At 47.3% G+C, this 25,063-nt stretch overlaps 1 protein-coding gene across 11 annotated transcripts in view; it reads right to left on the bottom strand.

Annotated features, from left to right (window-relative positions):
• TSPOAP1 (TSPO associated protein 1) overlaps positions 1-25,063 on the bottom strand; it is a 67,504-nt gene that overhangs the window by 26,467 nt on the left and 15,974 nt on the right. For 8 of the 11 annotated variants that reach the window (XM_074557005.1, XM_026797278.2, XM_005493732.3 and 5 more), the window contains exons 4-15: positions 24,643-24,819; positions 21,201-21,455; positions 16,640-16,747; positions 15,741-15,824; positions 14,981-15,070; positions 14,161-14,283; positions 13,664-13,768; positions 12,276-12,326; positions 6,178-6,361; positions 5,658-5,878; positions 3,002-3,111; positions 1,096-1,205 (exon numbers count right to left, since the gene is read on the bottom strand). In XM_074557005.1, coding sequence (XP_074413106.1) covers positions 1,096-1,205; positions 3,002-3,111; positions 5,658-5,878; positions 6,178-6,361; positions 12,276-12,326; positions 13,664-13,768; positions 14,161-14,283; positions 14,981-15,070; positions 15,741-15,824; positions 16,640-16,747; positions 21,201-21,455; positions 24,643-24,819 — 1,618 coding nt within the window. Of the gene's footprint in view, positions 1-1,095; positions 1,206-3,001; positions 3,112-5,657; positions 5,879-6,177; positions 6,362-12,275; positions 12,327-13,663; positions 13,769-14,160; positions 14,284-14,980; positions 15,071-15,740; positions 15,825-16,639; positions 16,748-20,264; positions 20,838-21,200; positions 21,456-24,642; positions 24,820-25,063 lie in introns of those variants that run through there. The other 3 variants (XM_074557003.1, XM_074557002.1, XM_074557004.1) reach the window with 3 other exon arrangements.

Raw genomic sequence — 25,063 nt, 5'->3', positions numbered from 1 at the left:
ACTAACTTTTTTAGCCTTCCCAAACTACCCAGCTGGATGATTTTACGTCTTCTCCCAGCCATACAGATTTGGGGTTTGCAGTATTTCCTCCAGAAAGTCCATCTTCCCAGCTCTGTATTCAGCTCTAGCCTTCCTTTTAGCTCCCTTCTTTCTTAAGTTAACTCCTCTACTAAAGGTGTCCCAAAAAGACTTGTGGGGACAACAGACAAACAGCACTTGGTCTGTGCAAACCCATCAAACCACAGATGAGCAGCACACAGGGACTGCACTGCCTTCTCCCTTCCAAACTCTACCTACAGCAAATCAAGTGAAAGCAGGGAAAGCAGAAAAGGTTAGTAAAGAATAATCTTTTTAAACAATAAACAAACAAATAAATGAAAAGCTTGGGAATAGAAAGAAAGAAAAATGAGGCAGAGCAGTCACAGAGCAAGCAGTGCAACACACATGCATTTGTCTCAGCTCTTGCAAAGCACCTCAGGAAATCAGGAATTTATCCCCCCCTTAAGCAAGTGGCTCCACAAAAAAACCTCAACACAAATTTACAGCCCACAAATCTTGGTTTCAATTCCATCCACCTTTTAGTCAACCAGGACCATGTTTACAAAGGGACCAGAACAGCAACACTGTGTAACACCAGCAAAGGTCACAATTGTAGTCTGGGTTGATTAATGCACCTCTCTTTGTCAAAAGAGCACGAGGCAATGGAGCCCATTATCTGCTGCAGTCCCTGGCTCACTACAGGCACTGGAAAGAGGGAAACAGCCCATCTGCAAAAGAGGCTGAACATGGTCCTCTCCATGGTGAGGGAGGAACCATATGGGAGCTGAAACCATTGGGGATGAAACCTGGAACTTGCTGAAAGTAGTGGCAAAATTTCCACTGAAATCAATAGACAAAGATTTCATAGCTTAGGCTTAATTTATTCATAACATAAATAAAGCCATTTCCAACAAGATCTGCTCATCCAACGAACTAACTTTGGGTACAAACTCTTTACCTTGAGGTCTCAAGGTTTGCTAAATGTCTCTCTCGTTTTCTGGAGAGAAACCAACACTCCATAGCAGTTCGGTCACATTTCATTTTACTAAAACACACCTTCAAAGAAGCCATCTTCATCCATGTCTCCATAGATGTAAATATATTCTCCAGCAGTCAGTGGAAGTTCTGCCTCTGGATTTTCATTAGGTCCATCAAAAGGATTGTAGCTGAAATATTTACAATTGGAAGACTTAATTTGCATAGGAATCTTCCCAGCAACACATTACAGCTGTGATGCTGATAAGCTTTCAGTTCATTGGGAATGACTCCACTTTGGTAAGCAGCAAAATCCACAGACAAAGGTATACATGTAAACTGTAGTTTACATATAAAAATATTTAATAACAGATAATTTCTGAGGAGCAGAACAGATCACTTGTTACATCCAAAGGAACAGGGATATAAGGATGCTGAAGGGACTGGAGCATCTCTCTGAGGACAGGCTGAGGGAGCTGGGCCTATTCAGCCTGGAGAAAAGTCAACAGAAAGGGGATTTTATCAATGCACAGGTATATTTGGGGTGGGTGTCAAGAGGAGGGGGCCAGATGCTTTCCACTGGTGCCCAGCAACACGACAAGGGGTAGTGGGCACAAACAAACAGGAAATTTCACCAGAACCTGAGGAAAAATTTCTTTGAGGTTGAGCAAACACTGGAAGAGGCTGCACAGAGAGGCAGTGGTGTCTCCTCCTGCTCTAACCCCACATTTTAAACAGCACTCCAAAAACTTCACCAGCAAGAAAATTAGACATACATTGGTGATATGGCTTGGACTCTAGGCAGCTCTAACCTGCCTACCCAGGGATCCTCAGACTAATCAGAGGGTCTCATTTCACAGGAAAATGCCTCATGAAAAACCTTTATCTTTACAAACACCTACTGCCAATTCCTGTTCTTTACCCCTTAAAAGGGTTTTCATCATGCCAAAGCAATGTTTATCTCTCTGTGATATGACTGAGACCTTATGGGCCCAAGACTGGCATGAAGACACAGACCACATCTGATGCGCTCCTCACAAGCACAGAACCATCCCTGTTCTCTTCCTCCCAATGGAAAAGCTGAAGGACAGGTAATACACTGAACTGTAGCAACGTGGGCTTGACCATGATGGCTCAGTGAATGGCAACAAACAAAACATCTGGCTTTTTTTTTTCTCTTTAAAAATTACAGTCAGAAGCATTCGGGCAAAAATTTCAGAAATTCTAAGCTGAAATTTACTTAATTGATGGAACAAGATTTCTTGGAGAAGAATTCTTGCACTACTCTGAAAAAAACAGACAATTCAAGGAATATGTCAGTTGAACTAATTTTCAACAGAGACTAAATATTTAAAGTTTCACACAGTGCTGTTCACTGAAGAGCTACTGAGCTTAATGTGCTTTTGTTGAGCTAAGCCTGGATTGTGCAGGAAGTTGCAGGTCTCAAATCATTCAATCATGGAATGGTTTGAGTTGGAAGGCACCCAAAAGCTCATCTCATTCCACTCCCTGCCATGGCAGGGACACTTCACACTGTCCCAGGGTGCTCCAAGCCCCATCCAGCCTGGCCTTGGGCACTGCCAGGGATCCAGGGGCAGCCCCAGCTGCTCTGGGCACCCTGTGCCAGGGCCTGCCCACCCTCACAGGGAACAATTCCATTCCAATATCCCATCCATCCCTGCCCTCTGGCAGTGGGAAGCCATTCCCTTGTCCTGTCACTCCAGGTATTTGTCCCCAGTCCCTCTCCAGCTCCCCTGGAGCCCCTTTAGGCCCTGGAAAGAGCTCTAAGGTCTCCCCAGAGCCTTCTCTTCTTCAGACTAGACACTCTCAGCTCTTCCAGTGTGAAAACGCCATGGAGAAATAAGATATAAGGTCTAACCTACGATTATCCACTCCTAACAGTGGTGAATCCTAGAGAAGATTGTGAAGTAGGGAACTGTGGATAACTGTGTAACTTCTCAGAGCACAGGCAATGAGCGCTCAGTACCTGTATCGAGCTAAGAACACCTGGAGCTTTGCAGGGCCTTGGCTGCCTGGCTCTGGCATGAGGGAGATGCTGTCAACATCCAGTTCCTCCATTTCACTCGCAGTGTCCACCTAAAAATGTTAAAGATAAGGAGTAAAAGAATACTCAGAGTGTTTGTACACAGTGAACAAATCCTCTAATCTCTTGGCTGGTGTCAGTCTGGCTCCTGGGCTAAGGACCATCTCTAAGAATGACTTTTTGACTTTTTAGGTGAGGAAGTAGTAATAAGAGGCAACAGCCCCAAGTTGGAGCTTCAGAGCTTCCAGTCAGACATCAGCAAAAACTCCTTGCCCAGGTGGGTGATACAGCCTTGGGAACAGCTCCCAGAGCTGGGGGGATCTCTATTCTTGAAGAACCTGCAGCCTGAGCTCAGCAGAGCCATGGCCACACTGATCCAAAGCTGGTGACAATCCCACTGGAGCAGGAGATTTGACTAGAGGCTCTGGAAACCTCTTCCACCCCAGACATCCATAATTCAGTATATTGGTTTCCTGCTACCTCTAAATGGGAGCTGTGCCTGTATGCAACAGAAATGTCAACCTGAACAAAGGAGCTCTGTTGGATGTTGGGGTCTTTAACTGCTTCTGTCCTCTCCAATACCTGTAAATTTCCTGTAGGATGTCTATGTACTTTAGACAGAGCTTTGATTGAAACTTTTGGTTTTAGCTGACTCTGCTAACAGCACATGCTGAATGAAAGTCAGGGCAGGAAGCCCCCACTCCTGTTACAACCTCTCCCTTTCTAGCCAGCAGCTCCTTCTGCACTTCCTAAGCTGAAGGCTGCACCTTCTGGGCAGTTGGTGCCTACTGGCAAAGCACCTTTGGGAAATTTCTCTCAGTTGTTTTGATCCCAGTGACATGTTGGGATTTTACATCCAGTGGCAATGGGTTATGTAATGCAACCCTTCTTGAGGCAGTGCACTCCCTGGGGTTTGTCTGAATTTGTGCCAATGAACCAATTCAAGCTGCCTTTTTAAAGCAGACCTCAAGGCAAACGTATTTTTGATGAAGACCCATTGCAGGCACCAGAACACTGTCGCAGACATCTTTTGTGAAAAATCTATTCTTGGGATTTTTCTCCCTTCTGAGAAGCTGTGGCCTCGGAGACAAATGTAAACAATGGTTGTCTGCTGCTGTAGAATGTACCAAGTGAATCCATGATGGGTCTCCTGTAGATGTTTAGATTTACTGACCAGTCACGGCAGAGCTGGCTCTCGCTCTCTGTCCGAGCCAGCTGCCTTTGTTGTCATTCTTTCTTTTCTATTCTTAGCTTAGCTAAGTTCTGAGGAAACCTTTTCCTTTCCTTTTCTTTTTAGTATAGTTATAATGTAATATATATATATCATAAAATAATAAATCAAGCCTTCTGAACATGAAGTCAACATTCTCGTCTCTCCTCTCATCCAAAAACCCCTGTGAACACAGTCACAGAACACAAAGTATTTTTTTAACACATAAAGAGCCAATCTCAGGAGGAGTTCAGATCATCTTTTCAAGGTACTGTACTCCTTGTAATGCAATCCTACCCCATGTCCTTGCAGAACAAAAATCTGTAACACCCAAATGAAGGGGCTTAGCCTGGAATGTTCCCACAGTTATGTACTGTGGAAGCCAAACTCTCCAGGCACTGGCTCTTTTCCAAGGGTCCCACACTGATCTCTGCAGGCATCTGTCTCTCCAGGGAGGCAGGCTGGCTTCCAAGCTTTTTCTTGAATTAAAAAGTAGGCTTTTTTCCTGCTATAGAATTGCTAACAGTTCCATACCTGTTCCTCCCCAGGTGTGACCTTCACTTTGTCTCTGAGCATGGCACTTCCTTGACCTCTGACACAGTGGGAGGCTCTGCCTGGCACTGAAGCAGCCCTTTGTTGTGGCTGTCCTGAGCTGGGCACCTCAGCACTTCAGCAGCTTTAGTACTCAGGGAAAAAAGAGCAAAAGGTGCCTCTCAGGCCACCACACCTGGCCCTGCTCACAGCACTTCTCTGCCCTAAAGTCTGTCCCCTCCAGTGATGCACAGGAGAGAGCATCAACTCCTGCTCAAGGGAACCCCACACCACCACAAAAGGGTTCCTGGGAAGAAGCAGCAACAACCATCAAGGAGATCTTGATGGCACAAACATGAAAAGCCTGTTAGCTCCATCCCTCTTAGCACAAACTTGGCACCCTCTCGTGGTTTCTTTCACCAATATCTTAGTAACTAAAAACACCACACAAGAAGTTTGAGTTCCTCATTCACAGCTCAAGGCGAAAAATAGTCTGGACACAGTTTCTCCTCATGCTAAAAATTCTGGTTTGTAGCCTTTATATGTCTTAGTGGCAGCTGAGATGCCACAAGGAAGCTAAGCAAGAGCTACTTCACACATCCCATCCCATTCCTCCAAGCTCCCAGGCACTGTCTATCCAGCTGTTTCCTTCATGGAACACAGCAAAATATTCAAATGAGCATTAAAGACATGACATCTGAAGTAATTTCAGTATTTTCCTATGGTTTTCCTCTTGTTTATTCTATTTTCTTCAGGCAGCCAGAAGGGAATGAATGCAACTTTACTGGTGCTCTCAGCCACGCATGTACTCCCTTCTGGTTGGAAAGCACAGGCAGCAGAGGGGACTCCCATACTGACCTCTGGAGTTGGGCAGGATTTTGGGCTGTTCTGCATGGATTCAGATTTTGAAGAGCTGGACTGAGACTCCCCTTTCTTGGATTGTTTCTGAGCACTGGTGGGAGCAGCTGGGGAGCCCATGGTGGTGTTTGGCCCTCGCTGCGACAGCTCCAGCTCGTCACTCCCTTCATTGTGAACCTTCTTTGTGCTCTGATGGGGGAGCAACCCAGGAACAGCTGACTCTGCAACAAAATCAGCTCTCCATTAGTTCCAGCCACAGGCAGGATACAGGATCAGCAATGAGCACCCCAGGGAGCAGTCCAAGTCTCTCCAAATGTGCCCCGTTCAACAGACTGGACAGCTCAGCTCTCCCTGGCCACAGACATGCCAACTTCTCTTTACAAAATGAACCAAAAGTATTTACAATAAGGACAGAGATGTCAAAATTACACTAAATATTTGCATTAACTATTCTAGCCCTTTTCATTCACATAAATATCAACCCATTTGTCAAAGGCCTCTCAGGCTGTCCAGCAATTACCCTTCTCCCAGCGGGGCTGCGGGGTGGAGCTGCACAGAGCAAGGGGCAGCTCTGAAGTCACCAGGGTGGAGGTGAGAAGGTCAATTTTTCCTGTTTGAAGTCGGAATTGTTGGAGTTCCTGTGACAGGAGGCTGAATTGCTCTGTTTGACTGCGACACTGGTCCTCCAGATCCTTCACCCGGGCCTGCCAGGACAGAACGAGGTTAGGAACAAATCCCTGACAAAACACTGAGGTTCCAAACAGGATTTGCCTTTGCTGCATCTTTTCCCAGATTCCAAGGAGCTAAAGGATGCTTTTAAATGCCCTGCCTAGGAACAGTCTTTGGAAACTGGCAGCCTCACACCTCTACTTATTTTAGAAAAGCTGAGGCTCATCATCTCTGAGGATGCTGACTACAAACTCCATTAGGACTTATCCTTAAAATTCTGCATTTGAACTTCAATATCCTCTCTCAGCCCTGCACAAGACCAGATGAGATATGTCAGAGATAAATAAGCCTTAAAAAGATTCAAAAGGCTTTGCATGGTTTTTGGAGCATTAAAATCCTGTCTCCAAAAGGAATTGCTCTCCCAGTTTTGTCCATCACTCCAGAGGCCCCAGCAAGCTCCCAAAACCTTAATCTGACTTCCTCACCATTCCAGGCAGGACTGCCAACTGTCCCTCTGGACCTTGGCACTGGGAAGGGCAGAGAGCACATGGGCCCATGTTGCAGAACTCTCCCTTGATGTGAGAAGCACTTTTCCTCCTGGTCCTACAGAGCTGATTTACTCCAGGGAAATGCATGCTGAGGGCAAGAAAGCCACAACTCAGCAAGATGAGGTGCCAAGGAGCCTTGGGAAACACTATGGAGAGGGAGGAACACATTCCTGCTAGAGAACCATTTATATTTTACCATATTCTCTTTTTACCATCCCTAGAACTTCCCCTTACTAAACACTGCTGATTCCTGGCTGTCTACACATCCCCACGTTCCCCCAGGTTGTCGGCAGATTAATTCCCAGGTGATTCCAATAGCTCCTTTCCCTCCTCTCACTGTTTCTTGTAGATAAGATGCACCGAAACAGATGACTGCACTGCACTCTTCAAAATTTTCCATTCTACCAAATGTATTTGAAGTGTTTTTTCTCCAACTCAAAAAATAAATGATGCCTTGAAATATTATGTGAGTCAGAAAGCCCAAGATTTTAAGCAGCTCTAAAAATAACATTTCTGACCTGGATAAAGCTCTCTCTGTGGTCTCAGAGTAACACAAAACCTTTGTAGCCACTCCCTAAGGATTTAGGAGGGTCATGCATTTTTATTTGCCTGTGACATATCTCTTTTAGGCATTTCAGTTTATTACTTGTTCCCTCCACAAGTCTAAAGGTGCTCTCATGCTCTAAGGAAAGCCTGGTGAAGTCTCTCAAGTTTGGCACGAGCTATCTCTGAACTGAATTCAGATGCCAGGACCAACTTCCAGAAGTGTCTGTGTTATCCACTTACTCAGAGTCAACTCCCTGTTTACTAAGTCATGGTGCACAGAATTCCTCTGCCAATATGAGTGTTTGAATTTACTTACAGTTTGGATTTTTCTCACAAAGACTTCTCCCCTACAACATTGCATCTCAATAGAGAAAAGAAACCCTCAACAGTAAGAACAGTTGCACTGCATCAAAGGAGGGCTTCTTCAAGTCCAACATCCATCCCTGATCCCACCTTGGGACAGAGCCTACAACAACAGACAGGTTCAGAATGACTGCAGGACCAGAGGGGGATTTTCTGTCTTCTGTGCCAGCAGATGCATCTGGATATTGTGTTTAATAGCATCATAATAGTACCTTGTCCTGTAAATTCATAAAGCAGTCTAAATCCATTTATACTGGTGGCCAAGCCAATAACCTGGATCATTCAGTTTAATTCTAAGACACCTAATTAGTCAAGTGTCTTTTCAATCTGTTACTCCAAACAACATACAAACATGCCTTAAGTACTACTGCCACATCATACACAAGGTGTACTTCTAGTAGCTACTTTGTAGGGGACTACAGGCAGCTGGGAAGCAGCAGGTTTCCAGGGCACTGCTGGGGGACAGGAAGATGAGGCCCAAGGACATGGCCAGGAGGTTCAGGGAACCAGCAGGAATCAAGCTCCAGACACAGAGAAGACTTCTGTGTCTGTGCCCAACCCAAAATGGGGAGGAAAGAGGAGTCTCCCACAACAGGGACTGGACTTCCAGAAGAGGCTGCAAGAGAAGGAGCAGAGCTTGGTGGGGTCAGTTTAACCACCAGCCCAGGAACTGATTCTCCACACCCAACCACCACCACTTCAGCCCCATCCTCTAAGACACTCTCATTAATGGCAGGTCTGTTCCACTTCTCCAGCTCATGCTCTCCTTTCAGATGTGCCTTGCTCCCCTTCTCCATATCTTCTGCTATTACTTTTCAGGTCAGAGAATTCCCATTTTGCTAGAAGGAAATTCTGCAGTTGTGCAGTCCAAGCTCTTGCTAAAAGCAGGGCTGATGCCAAAGGAATTAAAGGAACATCCACAACTCCACATCAGTGTGGGTTCAACTTCTACAGGATGTGAGCATAACCCAATAAAGTCCTTTCCTGAGAATTCCCACCACTTTGCTGCTTTTTTGACCAAACTTGTGGCTGGCATTTTTTTTTTAAATCCCCTACCTCTAACCCTGCACCTCCTGTGCCAGCAGGGAATTATGAGCCCACCACCGGGCATGTTTAGTCTCTGCTCTCTCCTCCACGTGCCTTTGCACACCTGCATTTTATCTCCCCATTCCTCCTGAGATTTCTGCCAGATTGGAAGGTTTTAAAGAAGTTTTCTATCAGCTACAAACCCTAGCACTTCTGTACCAGCCTTCCTTCGAAACCACCTGTGAACAGGCCAGCTAGCACAGCTCCCAGGCTGGAATTTCATTAGTACCACCTCTTCTGGGAAAACTATTATCCACAATCTCTACTTCCCATCTTCCACTCAGTTACAAAGCCAGCAAGACCCATCTTCTCCACAACGCTCATTTGCAATGTTGTCACCACTGCTTTTGGAATTTGAAGGAAACACTTCACTCTTGGACTGCAAAGACACTTAAATGTGGAGAAGGAGCACAGTTGGGCAATTCTAAAAATCTGAAAGTGCCAAAAAAAGTAAGCTCCTAATTCTAATTTTCTAATTGGTCAAGAAAGCAAGGCACTTAAAGAGAAACACAGCTGCCCCATCAAACTCATAGTGGGAGCTCCTTTAATTACACTTATTTCTTGGCAGTAACACTCTTGCAATCTTTTCCAGAGTATAGTTAAAACAAGAATACCAAGCAACTGTCAAAGTCAGAACAGATGGAAAAACATCCTGTTTGACAGCATCAGAGCAGTACCTGCATGCAATCCAAAGTACTCTGGGAGCAAGAAGAAAAGCAAAAAGAGATATCAAACCACATCAGCAGTTACACTACAACACTCTGCTGAAGATAATCCAACCCTCAGTCTGAATGAAATTGTCTTCTCACCAAATTACAGTGTCTGCCTTGTTCCATACTGAGATCCCCACCTCATTCCCAGAAGCTAAATCCTACACACTAAATGCATGAATAAGATAACCAGTACTTTTTGAAGGCCTCCAAATCCCAGTGTGCTTTGAGATAAATGACAATATACTTAGAGTGGCTGCTAAATTTCAAGCCCCCTTTTCCCAGCACATTGCACCACTCAAAAATGAATGGAATGGACATTTTGTGCTCAGATCTTTCCCCAGGTCTGGGAATCATGGAGTTCTGGGAGGCAAAGCACAGCTCAGAGCCTGGCTGTGACAGGCTCTTAAGCAGCTGACTGCCTGCTCAGTCCTGCATCCTGCTCCTAGGTCAGGGAAAGCAAGCGAAGTTGAGCTCTGGTCCCCTCATTTCGCACCAAAACTGGATTCCTGGAAGGAGGCTGTCTCCTTTTGTATCTATGCAGTGCCAAAGGCAGTTGAAATCTTGTCTCATGTACCTTGGAACCACTGAATTCCCTCATTCCTATGACCTTAACCCTCAAGTTTTTCTTCCTAAGCTGAGAGGGTGCTTCTCTCCATGGCATTTCTCCACACATCCCACTGCACACTCCTTACCCCTGTCACTGCTTTATCTCGGAACTACAGAACACCTAAGGCTGAGGAAGATCACCTGGAGCACTGGCATCACCTGATACAAGCCCTCAGCTCAGAGCAGGGTTGGCTGCCGAGAGCTCTGTCCAGTTCTGAACATCTCCAGGGGCAGAGACTCCACTTATGACAATCATGGGACAGAACTCTTCAAACAGGAAAATGGACTACACTCATTCTTCATTTATATCACATCAAAAAGCAATTCAAGCACATGTGAAAATGACAATATATAGCAAAGACATCTCAAACCCCCTAATTATGCCATACACTGAGGTTCTGGAATGACTATGATTATAGTTATGTAATTTAAATTACTGTTGCTCTGCATTAAACTGGCTTTTAATGACAGTTCCTCTTTCTTTGTTCTACTTTATAAAATTCAAGATCAGGTTGAATCAGGCTCTGAGAAACCTGGTCTAGTTGAAAGTGTCCCTGCCTATGGCAGGAGGTAGAACTGGATGAACTTCAAGGTCCCTTCCAACCCAAACCATTTGATGATACTGTGATCTCTGTACTAGTAACATGAAAGCAAGAATATTTAACTGGTAAGGCCCTTGCAGAAGAACATTACCTTCAAACCCAGAACAAGAGGACTGTCTGTTTCTTCCTTTGCACAGGAAAATGTCTGGTTTAAACCTAAGAAGCTTCTCCAACCCTTCATTGAGTTAGTTTAGAAAACGTTTGGCAAACATCATAGAATCATCAAATCCCAGAACGGCTTGGACTGGAAGGGACCTTAAAGCTCATCCTGTTCCATGGGCAGGGACACTTTTCACTATACCAGGCTGTTCCAATGGCCTTGAAACAGAACCACAGCAACTCTCCCTCTCCCTAAAAGCTGCTCAGAACCCAGCTAAACACCAGGTCATGCAGAGCAGCACCTGTATCAGCTGATCCTATCCTTGCAGCCAAATGCAGAGGTCCCCAAAGGGGTGTGGCAAGGGCACAAGATACAATGTCACATCCCCCACTACTCACCCAACCTATAACACTTCAATCCTGCTCAGCAGAAGCCCAGCATTCTTGGGCTCTACTGGTCAGGCCCCATGCAAAGCTGGTGCTATTTGCAGTCATGGAGCAATCACCATCAAGGACAATTCCCACCTGCTTCAACAGGCCTGGGCTTCCAAAAGCCACAGAGCTGCACAGCAGTGGGCACAGGGAGCTCCCTCTGACAGCCCTGACTGTTTGTCACCACTGGAGACAGGAGCACGGCCCCAGGAGATCCTAATGTCTGGGGGTACAGCAAGACAACCTGCTCACCTCAGATGTTTCAGTGCTCAGAAAACCTCTGAGAGAGCAGAAGATGCTCCCCTGGCCATACACTCAACCCAACCCTCCGACAGTCACTAAATTGTCACATCAAGCTCCAGGGTTTGGCACTGTGCCTTTGCAGCTCCAGGAATCCAATGTTTTCTCCAAAGTCACCCTGACAGACACTGAGCTCATGCCCATCAAGCCCAAAGCAGTGCTCAGCACATCTCCAGGCTGCACCAGTACACTGTCAGCCACCAGCCAAAGCACATTCCCTGTGTGCAATCAGAGCAAATGGAACAAGGCTTCACCAGTCTTTATGCTCAGGTTTTCCTGCTTTTACCTAATAAACTTTTTGTATTTTTCCTTTATAAAACAAATAGAGCACACATACACAAGAGAAATTTTGAATCTCATGGACACAAGTATTCTCCTTTCACATGATGCTGGAAAATGGAACAGGCAGATCTGAGTTTGATTACTAAATGTACCCCTAAGAGTTTTTAGGCACAATCTGAATGAAGTAACCAATCTAATGACTGAGCAGGCTAGGATATAATTTCCTGAACTTTAACCAAAATATTACTTTCACTACAGCAACATGTTGCATCCAATAAAAGCACTACAGCATTTTGCAGAACAAAACCCAGGGCATCCAAACTGGTATTATAAATAATCAGCCGCTAATCCCTCCTGTTTCTTTTGTCTTACCTCTAGAAGCTGTACTGCTCCCTCATGTTCCCTTCTTGCCTCTGCCTGCGCCTAAGGAAAAATAAGGAAGGGAGTAAATCAGAGAGCAGCCAACTTGAGTTCACTTCTACTGTCATCCTATCTTGGCAGTCCATTGTAGACTGGAGCACAGGTCTGGTGCCCCAGGAGCAGCTGAGGGAGCTGGGAAAGGGCTCAGCTTGGAGAAAAGGAGGCTCAGGGGGCCCTTCTGGCTCTGCAAAACTCCCTGACAGGAGGGGACAGCCAGGGGTTGGCAGCTGGGCTCTGCTCCCAGAGCGCAAGGGACAGCACAAAGGGAAATGGCATCAAGTTGTGCCAGGGCAGGGTCAGGTTGAATACTGAGAAAATGTCTTCACAGTCCCTGGCACAGACCACCCAGCACACTGGTGAAGTCACCATCCCTGGGGCAGTTTTAACAGCTGTGTAGATGTGGCTCTTGGGAACATGAGTCAGTAGTTGCCTTTCAGTGCTGGGGGAAGAGATGGACTCGGTCCTGGAGGGCTTTTCCGAACTTAATGATTCCATGATTTTATGATTTAAATCACTGTGCAGTCTGGAAACATCTCTGGGCTCTGGACATAGAGCAGTGAGAGGTCAGAACTGACACTCATAAGCAAAGCCCTCTATTGGAATATGATCCCAATATTACCAGGTGGAATGTGCCTGGGCTCATCTGACCCTTGCTGCTGGGCCAAAGGTGGCAGCTGTGGTGTTTCACCTCAGAGACACTTTTGGCTGGCTGGATGTTGCAGCTGGGTGCTGAAACAAGTCCGGTCAAGGTTAGAAACTCAGTTTACCTCTGGTGGAAAGGCTTCAGGCTAGGGTGAAGAGGAAAAGGAGACGGATTCTGCAGAGGGTTTAATCCAGAGTTTTATCCCATGGTCACAGACATCTGAATCTTGGTAACAGCTCCAACAGAATACTGACCGCATGGTCCAGGCTCAATTTAAGCCCAGGGACAGAGGGAGGGGAAGGGACAGGTGAGCACCAAGCAGGTGGGAGGAGGAGGATCTCAGGGGACGAGGGACACACTGACAGGCCAATGCCCCCAGGCCGGGATTGCATCCTTTGAACTTGACCAACCACACGATGGCCCTGCTGGAATGTTTAAGACTGACTGACAGCCCAGCAGGGGGCGAGGGGGAAGGGGAAGAGAGGTATTGCCACACCTGGGAAGGGACTGGGAAGTTTAAAACAGGAAATTGCAACACACGGCAACAGCCCTCCACTTTGCTCAGGTACCAGAGTTCACCTGGACTCAGACACTTACCCTGTAAACTCACATCTACCTCCCCCATGCACACCTCCAAAGGAAACAAGGTGCAGCAGTCCATTCAGAGAGAAAATTGTCCCCATCCCAAAGCACACACCTGCTGCAACCGCCGGACCTCCTCCTGCTTCTCCTGCAGGACTAGCAGAGCTTCCTTGTGCTCCACCTCCAGCTGCTGCCTCCGCTCTGCCACATTTCTCATGTGCTGCAGGAGAAGACACACACACTTGAGGGGTGACACTACTGAAACCCTGCCCTGTGTTCTACCAATGGCCACAAAGCCAAATCAGGGCCTGCATTTCATGTCATCACTGCACAAAGAAAGAAATTCCCATCACAAGGCAGAGCAACATTGTCAGAGAAAACCATCAAATCAGCGATATCCACCTTATCTCCCACCCAAATCCCTGAAGCTGCCTTTCCAAAGTACCTCTGTCCACTTTGGAAAGCCATGTTTCAGGATCCTGTGGAAGCAGAATTCCCAGTGAAAGCAGAGAGACAAAAGAATGGTCAGAAAAGGCAAACAGACAACCTGTGCCATTCAAAGGAAACAGCAGGTATTTGGACAGTCCTTCCAGCCACGTGGATTCTACTGACCTTCAGCACCTGCTCTAGATTCTCCAGCTTGGTTTGGAGTCCTTGATTCGTCTGAATTACTGAATCCCGTTCCTTAGTCACTAAAACAACCTGAAGCTTCAGGTCAGCATTCTCAGACTCAACCTGAAGAGAAAAGATTTTCAGTGAGCACAAGCAGCCATAGGTGCTCCTTGTAAAAATAACAGAGACCAGTTTATTTCTGTGCTTTCTGCTGGCAATGATACCAATATCAGGAACCTCCTCTGCCTCAGGTTTTCACTTAAATATATGAGCATTTGTACCAGGCCTCAATGTGTAACAATTTATTTGCACACTGCTTCTCTCCCTAGATTCATCTCCTTTTGCAAGGAGGAAGAGACTGGGATAGGAACAGGCATCATAATGAAGAGATAAAAAAAACAATCACAAGGTCTATAAGCATTTTTAATCCCACACTGTAGGATTAGACACAGAGAACAGGACAGAAAACTCAGTAGCCTGCTGAAATCGTCTTTGCCTCCTTCACTTACCACAAGGAACTTTTGGTTCCAGGGTGTACTAAAGCTTGACAACTACCAGCAATGCAAGCAAAGACAAACATTTCCACTTACAGCTGTTATTAAACATGTAGGAATCCTTATTCATGGTGGCAAATTGACACATGAGACTGACAAATGACTTTCTAACTGTTGTGCATTAGATTTGTTCAGAGAAGAAGCTGAGAACAGAAGCCCAGATCAGCACACAACCATTACTGAGCTGGAAACGTAAGAACAGCATGTTCTTCTCAGCAGTTCTGCAGAAGCCAATGCTGCCAACCTGACAAAAATACTGCTTTTACCTGTCCTGCCCACCCAGCCTTCTCATTCAGCTGCAAGTTCTCTTCAGCCAGTCGTGCATTTTCACTCTGTACCTCCTGCAGCTGGATCTCCTGTCCAGAAAGAGCAGGAATTACACCAAGGCCCTCTGACTAATTCCCCCAGATTCTCCTGCAGAGCAGCTCCATTGCTCCTGTTTTCTGATGGTGCAGGATGCTGGTGGGATGCTACTCAAGGTCTGGGAAGCAACAGTGAGCAGCACTGCACAAACAGAATCCAGGGCTGGATGATGGGGTTGGATCTGGATGACCTTTAAGGTCTCTTTCAACTCAAACCAGTCTTTGATCTCTTGAGCAAAGCAAAGAAGAAACAGAAGGGAGAAATCCACATGTTCTGCTATGAGCTGCAAAACTTCCCTGGAATTAAACAGGATTTCAGCCAACAAAAAGCACAAGAAAAAGACAGTGGGATGGTGTTGTTACCATTTCAATACCTATCTGGAGTGCCTGTGAAAATGGTTTAAGTATTTCCCCAAATTAGCAAAGGCCATGGAATTTCATCCAGTGATTTGTGTAGCTGTATTGAGCCCACACATAGCTGAAAGACTAAATAAACAATCCCAGTCTTAAGGGCTGGAGCCCCAGATTTGTGACACTGTTCAAATGAACAGAAACATTGGTGATTCCTTATTAATATGAACTGAAGAGAATCCAAGAGAGGCACACAACAACTTAGCTTCTCTTCTCTCATTATGCTCATAAACTAGGCAACAAGAACACTTACTAGTTCTTTGCATCTTTTATGCTTTTTCCTCACTTCATGCTCAAGGTTTTCACATTTTTTTCGCTTTTTCTTGAGTTCAGCTTCCTGCACAAAACAAGCAGAAGTAGATCTGGAAGCCCACACTCTTACAATGCATATGAAATTCAAGCCCAGCCTCTCAGACCCAGTGTTGCATTAGTTATCTTTATTTTCTTATGAAAATCTCTTTGTGACAAAATTAAACAATGTAGAACTCAAGGGATATTTTTCTGAAAGTTAGGAAAATCAAAAGGAAAACCCCACTATTCCATTGCTCCCCAAACCTTCCATCTGGAAATAATTCTGCTCCCACATGCATGGACTGTTCCTATTTATACAGAACAGTTGAGAGGACAGGTGTGGGGGACAAAACAACAGATTTTCTGTATAAAATTTTCATCTTTAAACACCAGCTGTGCTATTTTAGCTCCTATTCTAATTCCAGTGACACCTAACAGAGCACAGACATCCTCTTGATCTGTAGCTACTCGCTACACATGGACAGGAGCTGCTAAACCTCCCTGTGCACTGTCTTAATTGCTGGAATAATTCACAAGGGGCACATTCCTCATCCACATCTGTCCCCAGTTCAGATAAGTCTAAACCAAACACAGCACAGAACCTACAGGCATGTTTCCCTCTCATCTGAGTGTGACATATTCCCCTGCCAGCCAAGCACCTGGACCTGGCACCCAGCAACACTCTGCATGCACATGGCCTGTGTTTTTCTTCCAGTTCCCCAAGCTTCCAACTTTTGCAGGGCAGCTGCACCTAAAAGGACTTCAGTCCCCAAAATCTCTAACCTGGACTGCACATATGAAACCCGCAACAAAAATAAGAAAGCAGCAGACTCCTTCCCCCAAACCAGGCTCACAACTCACCAGCTGCTGTATCTGTTTGCTGCTCTCCTGGTTTGTTACTGCATTTTTGGGAGGGAAATTTTCATGTCCTTCAGATGCAGGTCCCAGTGGTTGCACACCTGGTTCCACCTGAAAGCAGAAGAGATGCCAGAGAGCTCAGGGACATCCTGAGACTAGAGAGCATGCTAAGGGAAGAGGGACTTTGCTGGCAGTACCACCCAGGAGAACAGAACTCCACAGGAACTCCTGATCTCTGAGCTGCACCACTTGACATGGAGAAAGCCGGACAGCCCACCAGGGATCTCTGTGCTGGCAATGTCCTGGAGCCCAGTGCCAACCAGCCCAGCTTGACTGGAGCATCTCTGAGGAACAGTGGGCTCCTGGAAGCTCTCAGATCCAAGCTCCCATTTGTGCCTCACCTAATGACCCAATGAGAGGCAGCAGCAGCAACACCTTTCATGGCCCTCCCCAAAGCAACACAGAGGGGAGAAGGGAGGACACAGCCCATAAAGGGCAGAAATAAGTGAAGATGTCAGAATCTAAGGGCAGGGAAGAGCAGACAAACACTACCAACAAATGCAGCATCCCACCTCTGCTGTAGCTGGGAAGGGCTAAAATGGCAGCAGTGCCATGGCTTTTGTGCACCACCAAACCAGATGAAAGGAGACACTTTCTATACACATTTGTACACAAGTTTCTAACAAAATGCCTTTTCATTTGGGTCACAGACAAACACACATTAATACTCTGAATTTTTCCTCTTGGCTGATACTTGACTTGACATTGTCTGCCTAGAATAAGCCCTGACTGCAGGGCAAGGACTGAGACACACAGTTGAAAAAGGGTCTTGATAAGGTTGTAACATTAACTGTGAAGTTATTTTTGATAAACAGATTTTAGGGACAGATCCTTAAGACCATCAAAGCAAACCTGTACTGTGAGGAAGCAGCAGGACTTTGTGAATCCACCTCAGCCTTTGCTTTAGCTGACCTCTCCTCAGACATGGGATTCCTCATTTCACTCTGAACAACTTCAGTGCTGAGGGATCCATGGGATGAGGTCTGAGCTCCCTGAACACCCAGCCATTAGGGCACTAATGGCTAGGTGTCTAGTCTAAGCACTATACCTAGGATGTGATTTTTAACCTGTTTTTGACTTGAGAAACACAGGTTTCATCTCCATCTATATTCATGGCTCTTATGCTGAAAAACTGAGAGCCCCAAGAGCTCATCACACTCAAGCCCAGGCTACCAAGGATTCCTCACTCTTTTGCTAAAAAAAAAACCAAATCTGAAATCACCTTTCATGTGAACCTTGTTCCCTATCATCCATGAAATAAGGTTCACTGCAGAGTCCAACAGTCTGTGCATCAACCAGCACGTGGAAATCCTGGGATCTTCCACCCAACCCACGGCACCTCAAGGGCCCCAGTGCTTGGAAGCTTTCAGGTCTGCTGTGAAACCCATATTTAACTGTAGAATAGCCCTGTGGAAATATTTCTGAGACTTTTTTTGCTTTTCAGTCACCTTTCTCATACTAAGTACCAAACTTGTATTTCAGAGAATCCCAGAGTCACTGAGTTTGGAAAAGACCTCCAAGCCAATCCAGTCCAAGCTGTGCCCAATCCCCACCTTGTGCCCAGCCCAGAGCACTGAGTCCCACCTCCAGCCCTTCCTTGGACTTCTCTGAGGATGGGGACTCCAGACCTCCCCAAGCAGGCCTGCCAAGGCTTGAGCCTCCTTTCCATGGGGAAATTCCTGCTGCTGTCCCCCCTGAGCTGCCCTGGCCCAGCCTGAGGCCATTCCCTCTGCTCCTGTCCCTGTTCCCTGGAGCACAGCCCGACCCCCCCGGCTGTCCCCTCCTGTCAGGAGCTGTGCAGAGCCACAAGGGCCCCCTGAGCCTCCTTTGCTCCAGGCTGAGCCCCTGCCCAGCCCCCTCAGCTGCTCCTGGGGCTCCAGGCCCTTTCCAGCTCCCTCAGCTGCTCCTGGGGCTCCAGCCTGGGGTGCTCCATATTACAGGGTTCAGCCAAGGGACTGGCAATAGCCTCCTCCCTTCACCAGTGCTGTCAGATTTAGCCTTGCTGACTTATTTGTCATCCAGAAAATCTTCTGGCAGTGAGGACGGACTCTTCTGAGTCAGAGAAACAAAACACATGCACGACAAAAGCCATCTTGTCTGACAAAACCTGCAGGATCAGGTGAAAATCAAGGTATAGAAGGGTCATTCAAGGAAGGTAAGGGTAGGGCAGAGGGAAAGAAAATATCTGTGCATCCCTCTTCATCACAGCCAAATCTGGGGGGGAAATGTGGGCTGGAATCTCAAACTATGAAGAACAAGGCTGAGAACCTCTCTGAAACTGAACTGTCTATAAGAACTATGGAAACTAAGAAAATAAAGAGTAACAAACCATCAAGATTATGTAGCATTGACCCCAGGGTTTAAAACCCCCTTTGGCATGAACTGAATCCCTGAGTTCAGCAGGAACTGAATCAGTCCATGCAGCAAGTCACTTCTCCAACATTGCCTCAATACAAAATACCTGGAAGATGGCAAATGCCATGCTTCAAGAGTATTCCAGAGTCTTAAGCATATTCCAGTAGACATCTGTACAAAGACAGACTAATACATTTGACACCATTTCTTGGCAAACTGATAGAAACTGCTAACAAATGCAAATACTTTAAAAAATCCAAACAAATTACATTGCGGCACGGGGAAACATTCACAGATGTATAAAGAGGTTTTTTAAAGATGTCAGCAAGTAAGACTCAGTAGGAACCTGCTTGGGTGCTCAGAAGACATTCAGCTGCAGTCCTTTAGCAGGTGTCTGCAGACACTGAGCCAGCACAGGGCGAGGGGGAGGGTTTCTCTTGGCTAAATATTCAGTAAAAATAAGAGGGAGGAATAAGAGAGAGCAGGAACTGTGCTCTGCAAGCACTGATGCAGCAGAGACAGTGATGAGGGCCTCATGACATTGAGTGATTACAGACACTAATGATGGTTTAATAAAGAGTGCTTAGACAAAAAGGTAAAGAGATCTTCTGGGAAAGGGAAAGAAAACCTCATTATGCTGTCATATAAATCAATGCCACAGTCCGAGATGCTGCTGCATGCTGCTTCCCCAACACAAAACTGACAGAGAAAACACACAAAGGAGGGAGACAAAGGTGATGAACACTGAATAATGGAAGATGCTGGAAAGAAACAAACAAACAAAAAAACCCAAACCAAAACAAAAAAAACAAAACCAAAAAAACCCAACACAATAACAGCTGAAGAAGAGGGATTTATAAATCCAGGACTGACTTGGAGAAGACAGACAAGGAATTAATATTCAGTACATCTGCTGTAAGAGCCGGGGGGCAATAAACGAGAGCAGCTGGCGGGAAGGTGGAAGATTCGCAATCTCCCACCGGGGGATATGGGATTGAATCACACTGAAAACACGGCAGGAAACCGGCAGAGCCCCTGGGAGCCACATCCTCCGGAGCCCGGGCTCGGACACTCCTGACCCGCCGCCCCGGGGACCGTGGGGCACAACGGCACTCGCGGCCCGGCCCCGCGGAGGGCCCGGCCCGACCGGTCGCGCTCGGCGAAGCCGCTCCCCGGCGGGGCCCCGGAGCCGCCCGGCGCAGCCCGGCCTTACCTGGCGGCGGCGCAGCCCCGTCCGAGGCCCCGCGGCACCCCCGGCCCAGCGCAGCCCGCTGGGGCCCGGCCCGGCCTTACCTGGCGGCTGAGCGGCCGCGGCGGGGGCGGCGCCCTGAGGCGGCCCCGGATCTGCCGGGCTGAACCACTGCGGGCGGAGGGGCCGCGGCGCCGGGCCAGGCCCTGTGCTGTGGTGACACCCTCCGGAGCTGCCTCCGGCTGGGGGCCCGATGCTGGACCGAGCCCAGAGGAGGCCCCGGAGCTGCTCCAAGGGCCGGAGCCCCTCTGCTCTGGAGCCAGGCTGGGAAAGCTGGGGGCGCTCACCTGGAGAAGGCTCCAGGGAGACAAGGGATGGAGGGACAGGACACGGGGAATGGCTCCCACTGCCAGAGGGCAGGGATGGATGGGATGTTGGGAAGGAATTCCTGCCTGGGAGGGTTGGGAGGCCCTGGCACAGGTTGCCCAGTGAAGCTGTGGCTGCCCCATTCCAGAAGGCATCCAAGGCCAAGTTGGACAGGGCTTGGAGCAACCTGGGATAGTGGAAGGTGTCCCTGCCCATGGCAGAGGGTGGAATGAGATGCACGTTTAAGATCCCTTCAATCCAAACCATTCTATGATTATCTAAAGAAGAAACATTACCTGCTTTCCTAGGCTGAAAAACACAGCATGGGAGCCCTGTGCTAGGGAAAAGGAGCAGGACTGAGCTCCTGGCATGGCTCAGCGTCCCGGTGCTGGTGTGGGCTGCCAGCAGCATCCACATTCCTCCTCACCCTGAGACCTGGTGCTGGAATGTGTCCCTTTGGAAACCAGCACTGCACCTATTTGCCGTGGATATGAACCACAGCCCTCACCTTCTCCAAATGAAGTTCCCTAAGAACAGCAATTAACTGAGCAATTAATTAGCCAAACTTTCCAATCGCTGACCCACTCGTCTCACCTCCCTGCGAGCTCTCCCTCCCAGCACTGAGTCTCCCAAGGCCTCCTTTGGTTGAGGTGCATCTTTGAGGCAGGAATTGGTTGGTCCTGGATGTGCGGCAGCACTGGACATGGCACTGCCTGAGGTCATTTTGGAGGAACGCAGACACTCCTTGAAATTCTTGAGTGCAATCTGCCTCTGGAGCCGCAGCACCTCTCGCTGGGATTCCCGCAGCAGGCGGTCGAACTCGATGATGTTCAGGCAGCGAGGGTCATCCTGTGGGAAACCAACCATGGCACCATGGCACTGACGAGCTCCAAAAGGTGGGACATCTCACATTTAACATGCAAGCTCCAAAAGAGGAGAGACTGGGAAAACCCAGCCTCAACCCACCCAGGTGGTGCAGCACACACGCATGGCTGATTCCTGGGTCTCCAAAGCCTCAAAACTTGCTTTGCATCCTTTATGCAAAAACATTATTCCTTGTCAAGATGAAACCCGGCCTGTAATGCTCCTGCAGCTGTCCCAGCATGATGTGCAGGGCTTTTCCAAGCATGGGCCATCTCATCACATGCCAGCAGGGAGCGTGGCAGGACAATGTAATTTCACAGCCCAGCCAAACCAGAGCTCTTGCTGTTTTCTTTACTCCTTGGTGTGGGTGCCGGCAAGCACTTGGTTTTGAGAGGTTGCAGGAATGAAGAACATCTGGGATTTGGCCAGTTCTTTCTCGGGATAATATTTGGTTTCCTAACATTCTTGATTTCTCTCAAGATAGTATGTGTGATGGACACCTGTCTATAGCACAAAGGGTCACTCCTATCCACACACGACCCAAACACAGCAGCTTTTGAAAGGAACCAGCACAATCTGACTCTCATAAAACTGAGGAGAATATGTCACCAGCTTGTTTGATTCTTCAAAGGTTTCCTGATTTCAGGAAGCTGAAGAAACATGTACCTGCATGTCCATATGTACAAAATGAGGTTATGAAAAATCTGTCTTTAAAAATGTGCTGCTGAGGAGACATTGTTCATTCCCCTGGTAAGCTCCTAAGCCAGAGAGTTCCAGACATAACTGGTATCCAGAACAAATTTAATCTGCTTCCCTGTTTGATTCTTCTTTGCTCTAAAAATAGTGTGTGCTTTATAAATTCAATTTGTGGAGAGAACCATGGTTACTCTCACACTGCAATGGGGAAACTGAGGCAGCATTAATGGGAACTGATTATAGATTCAAGAAGTGAGCAGCTGGGCCCCCTCTCTGCCAGCTCCATGTTCAGGCTATCAGGGTAGTAGTTCTTTAAACAAAATTGGCTGGAGCTATGTATAAAATCTCCCTTCCCCCACCACAAAAAGGCAGCTATTCCCAACAGACGGCCTCTGAAGCCTGGGGGAATAAGGGAGTAGAAAAAAGCTGAGTCCTCCCCTCAGTTTCTATTATACCAATCCCCTGCAGCTGTTCCCCCCAGTCCTGCACTTCCAAGAACCCATGCTGCAAGAAATTGCAGCCTGGATTTAGCTGGAGCTGGTGTTTGGTTGGAAGCAGATCACGGAGTATGATCTCAGGAAATTATTTTATTCCATCCTAAGATCCCTGGCTTTGCAAAACAAGGCCAATGCATTTGCAGCCCAGGGTGCAGGTTGTGAGTTCTGCTGCTGCCAGGGAACTGAGTGTATCCGTTTCATAGCTACTGAAAAATTTCTACTGATTTAAATACCCAAGATTAAAATTGATTTGGTTACAAACTCTTGAGTGTGCACATCATATCTCTGCATAAAACACCCTTCATTGGCATAATGCATTTTGCATGCTGCAGACAGATTAGGGGAATTTGGAATTTTAAGTAGCTCGAAATTAAAATTTAATGAGCGGTTTGCCTGGAAGAGAAATGGGAAAAACAAGATCAGACAGAATGATCTATATTGCTCTCCTTTCTGTGGATTCCCTGCTCAGGCATCAATGCCCTGGTTGCTGGTGCCACAGACAGGGTCAGCAGGGACAGGGTGTTCACCCAGGTCAGCCTGGAAAGGCAATGACTGAATTTGTCAGCCCTGGGAGTTGCATCCATGTGCTTGGCCTTGGCCAGGAATGAATCTCGCTCACCCACTTCTGTCACATTCCTTTGCAATCTGTCACACCTGTCCCTAGCAGGTTCAGGTTGCCCAGCACTGCTAGGAAAATCAGAGTGCTTTGGAAAGGGTCCCCTTTCTGTGGGGGCCTGAGCTAAGAAATCAAAGGAATAGGAAGGAAACTTCTTGCTGACACTGTAGAGCACAGAAAGACCTGGACAGGTTTGTTTAATGCCAGGAAAGATCAATAGGGCAGCTCTGTACAAACACCAAATACACCCCATTGTTCTAATCCTGACTAGATCTACATTAGGGAAAGACTGAGAATCCACCTTCAAATCTGTAGTTAAACTGAACATATGGGGAGGTCAGGGACAAAAATAAAGCTATTTTCAGTGAGGAAGTATTTGTCACCTAAATACCACTTAAGTAGGACAGGTAGAAGTGCAAGGGTTCAGCTCAGCTGGAGGCAGGGAGATAGGGTGTCACTTGACCACATTTGCATTAGCAAAACAGGGGGAAAGCAGCATAGCCCAAACGTTACTGAGATCCTTTGGAGATTTGAACTGACCTAAACTGCAAGCATCCATTTTGGAATTCAAAGATGCAACTTAGAACAGGTTGCTTTAGTCACCTTGAGTGGGAGCCACCTCACCCAGCTCCAGCTCTCTGCAGAGGCTCCTTTCAGAACTGTCACAGAGAAGAGCTCTGACCAGTCCTAGATCTTGGGATGAGCTGAATTACCACTTTATCCCACCATTTATATTGGCATGGCCTGTGCTGGTACTGAGGGGAATGCAGATCACCAGCTTGGGAGCAGACACTAGCACTGCAGATGGTTTCATGAACACCCAGCCCTGCCTGATGATTTGTAGCCATCACAATAAACATGTCAGGAGGCACTGAGTTATCCCCAGTCCCATGATGGCTGTGACTCCTCAGAAATCTGCAGCTCAAAGCTTGAGATCTAGACTGGTTTTGGGGAATGTGCTTCTCAAAGAACCGCTTTGAAAGGAGGCCCTGCTTCTACAGCTTGCTTGCAGCTGAGCCCTTTGAAAAGTCACCCTTTGTCTGTGGCTTCTTGGGGGTTTCCAGGGAAGGAGTTTTAGTCACTACTGGAAATGGCAGCTCAGATCCATGAACTGATGGAGAGACAAGCAGGGTGTCCCCAACGCACTCTTCTGGAGAGATATGGACAGTCTCTGCCACACACTTCCCCAAGCGTCCCCACTCACACATCAAATCCCTTACACGTAGCTTACACATCAAATCCCCTCCCCTGTTTTCAGCCTCCACTTGAGACTTATTCCCCCCCTACCACTTCCCAGAGCTTGGTTTCCATCACCGCTGTTGCGCTTATCTCCAGTGGAGTGATGTCCCACCAAGTGTCTCACCTTCCCTGCCAGGAGTTTAGCCTGCAGTTCCCGGCATTCCTGCTGCAGAGCTTCAATCTGCTTGTCTTTTGCCAGGAGAGCACTGGCTTGCTCTGTCAGGTCCTTGGCACGCTGGCGGGCAAATGCCTTTTTGCACAGTTCCAGGCTGGAGCCCTTCAGAGGCATCGGAGCAGTTACCTACACCAGAGAGCAGTGAGGTGTGTTCGTGTGTGATAACCACCACCTCAGCATCCCTTGGTATTCAACAACCACCACCCCATCACCCTTTGGTGTTCTTTAACCACCACCCCATCACCCAGCACAGGGAGCACTGTCAAAAAATGCAGCCTGGCCCCATAGGACAGACAAATAGACAGAGGAGCAGGACAGACCTATGGAAAAGTAGAAAAGGAAATGCTGGATGGAGAAGTGGCTCAAAGAA

Source organism: Zonotrichia albicollis, chromosome 22 (genome assembly GCF_047830755.1).
Source record: "Zonotrichia albicollis isolate bZonAlb1 chromosome 22, bZonAlb1.hap1, whole genome shotgun sequence".
In the NCBI taxonomy this organism is placed as follows: Eukaryota; Metazoa; Chordata; class Aves; order Passeriformes; family Passerellidae; genus Zonotrichia; species Zonotrichia albicollis.
This window is presented reverse-complemented; position numbering and strand designations above follow the sequence as displayed.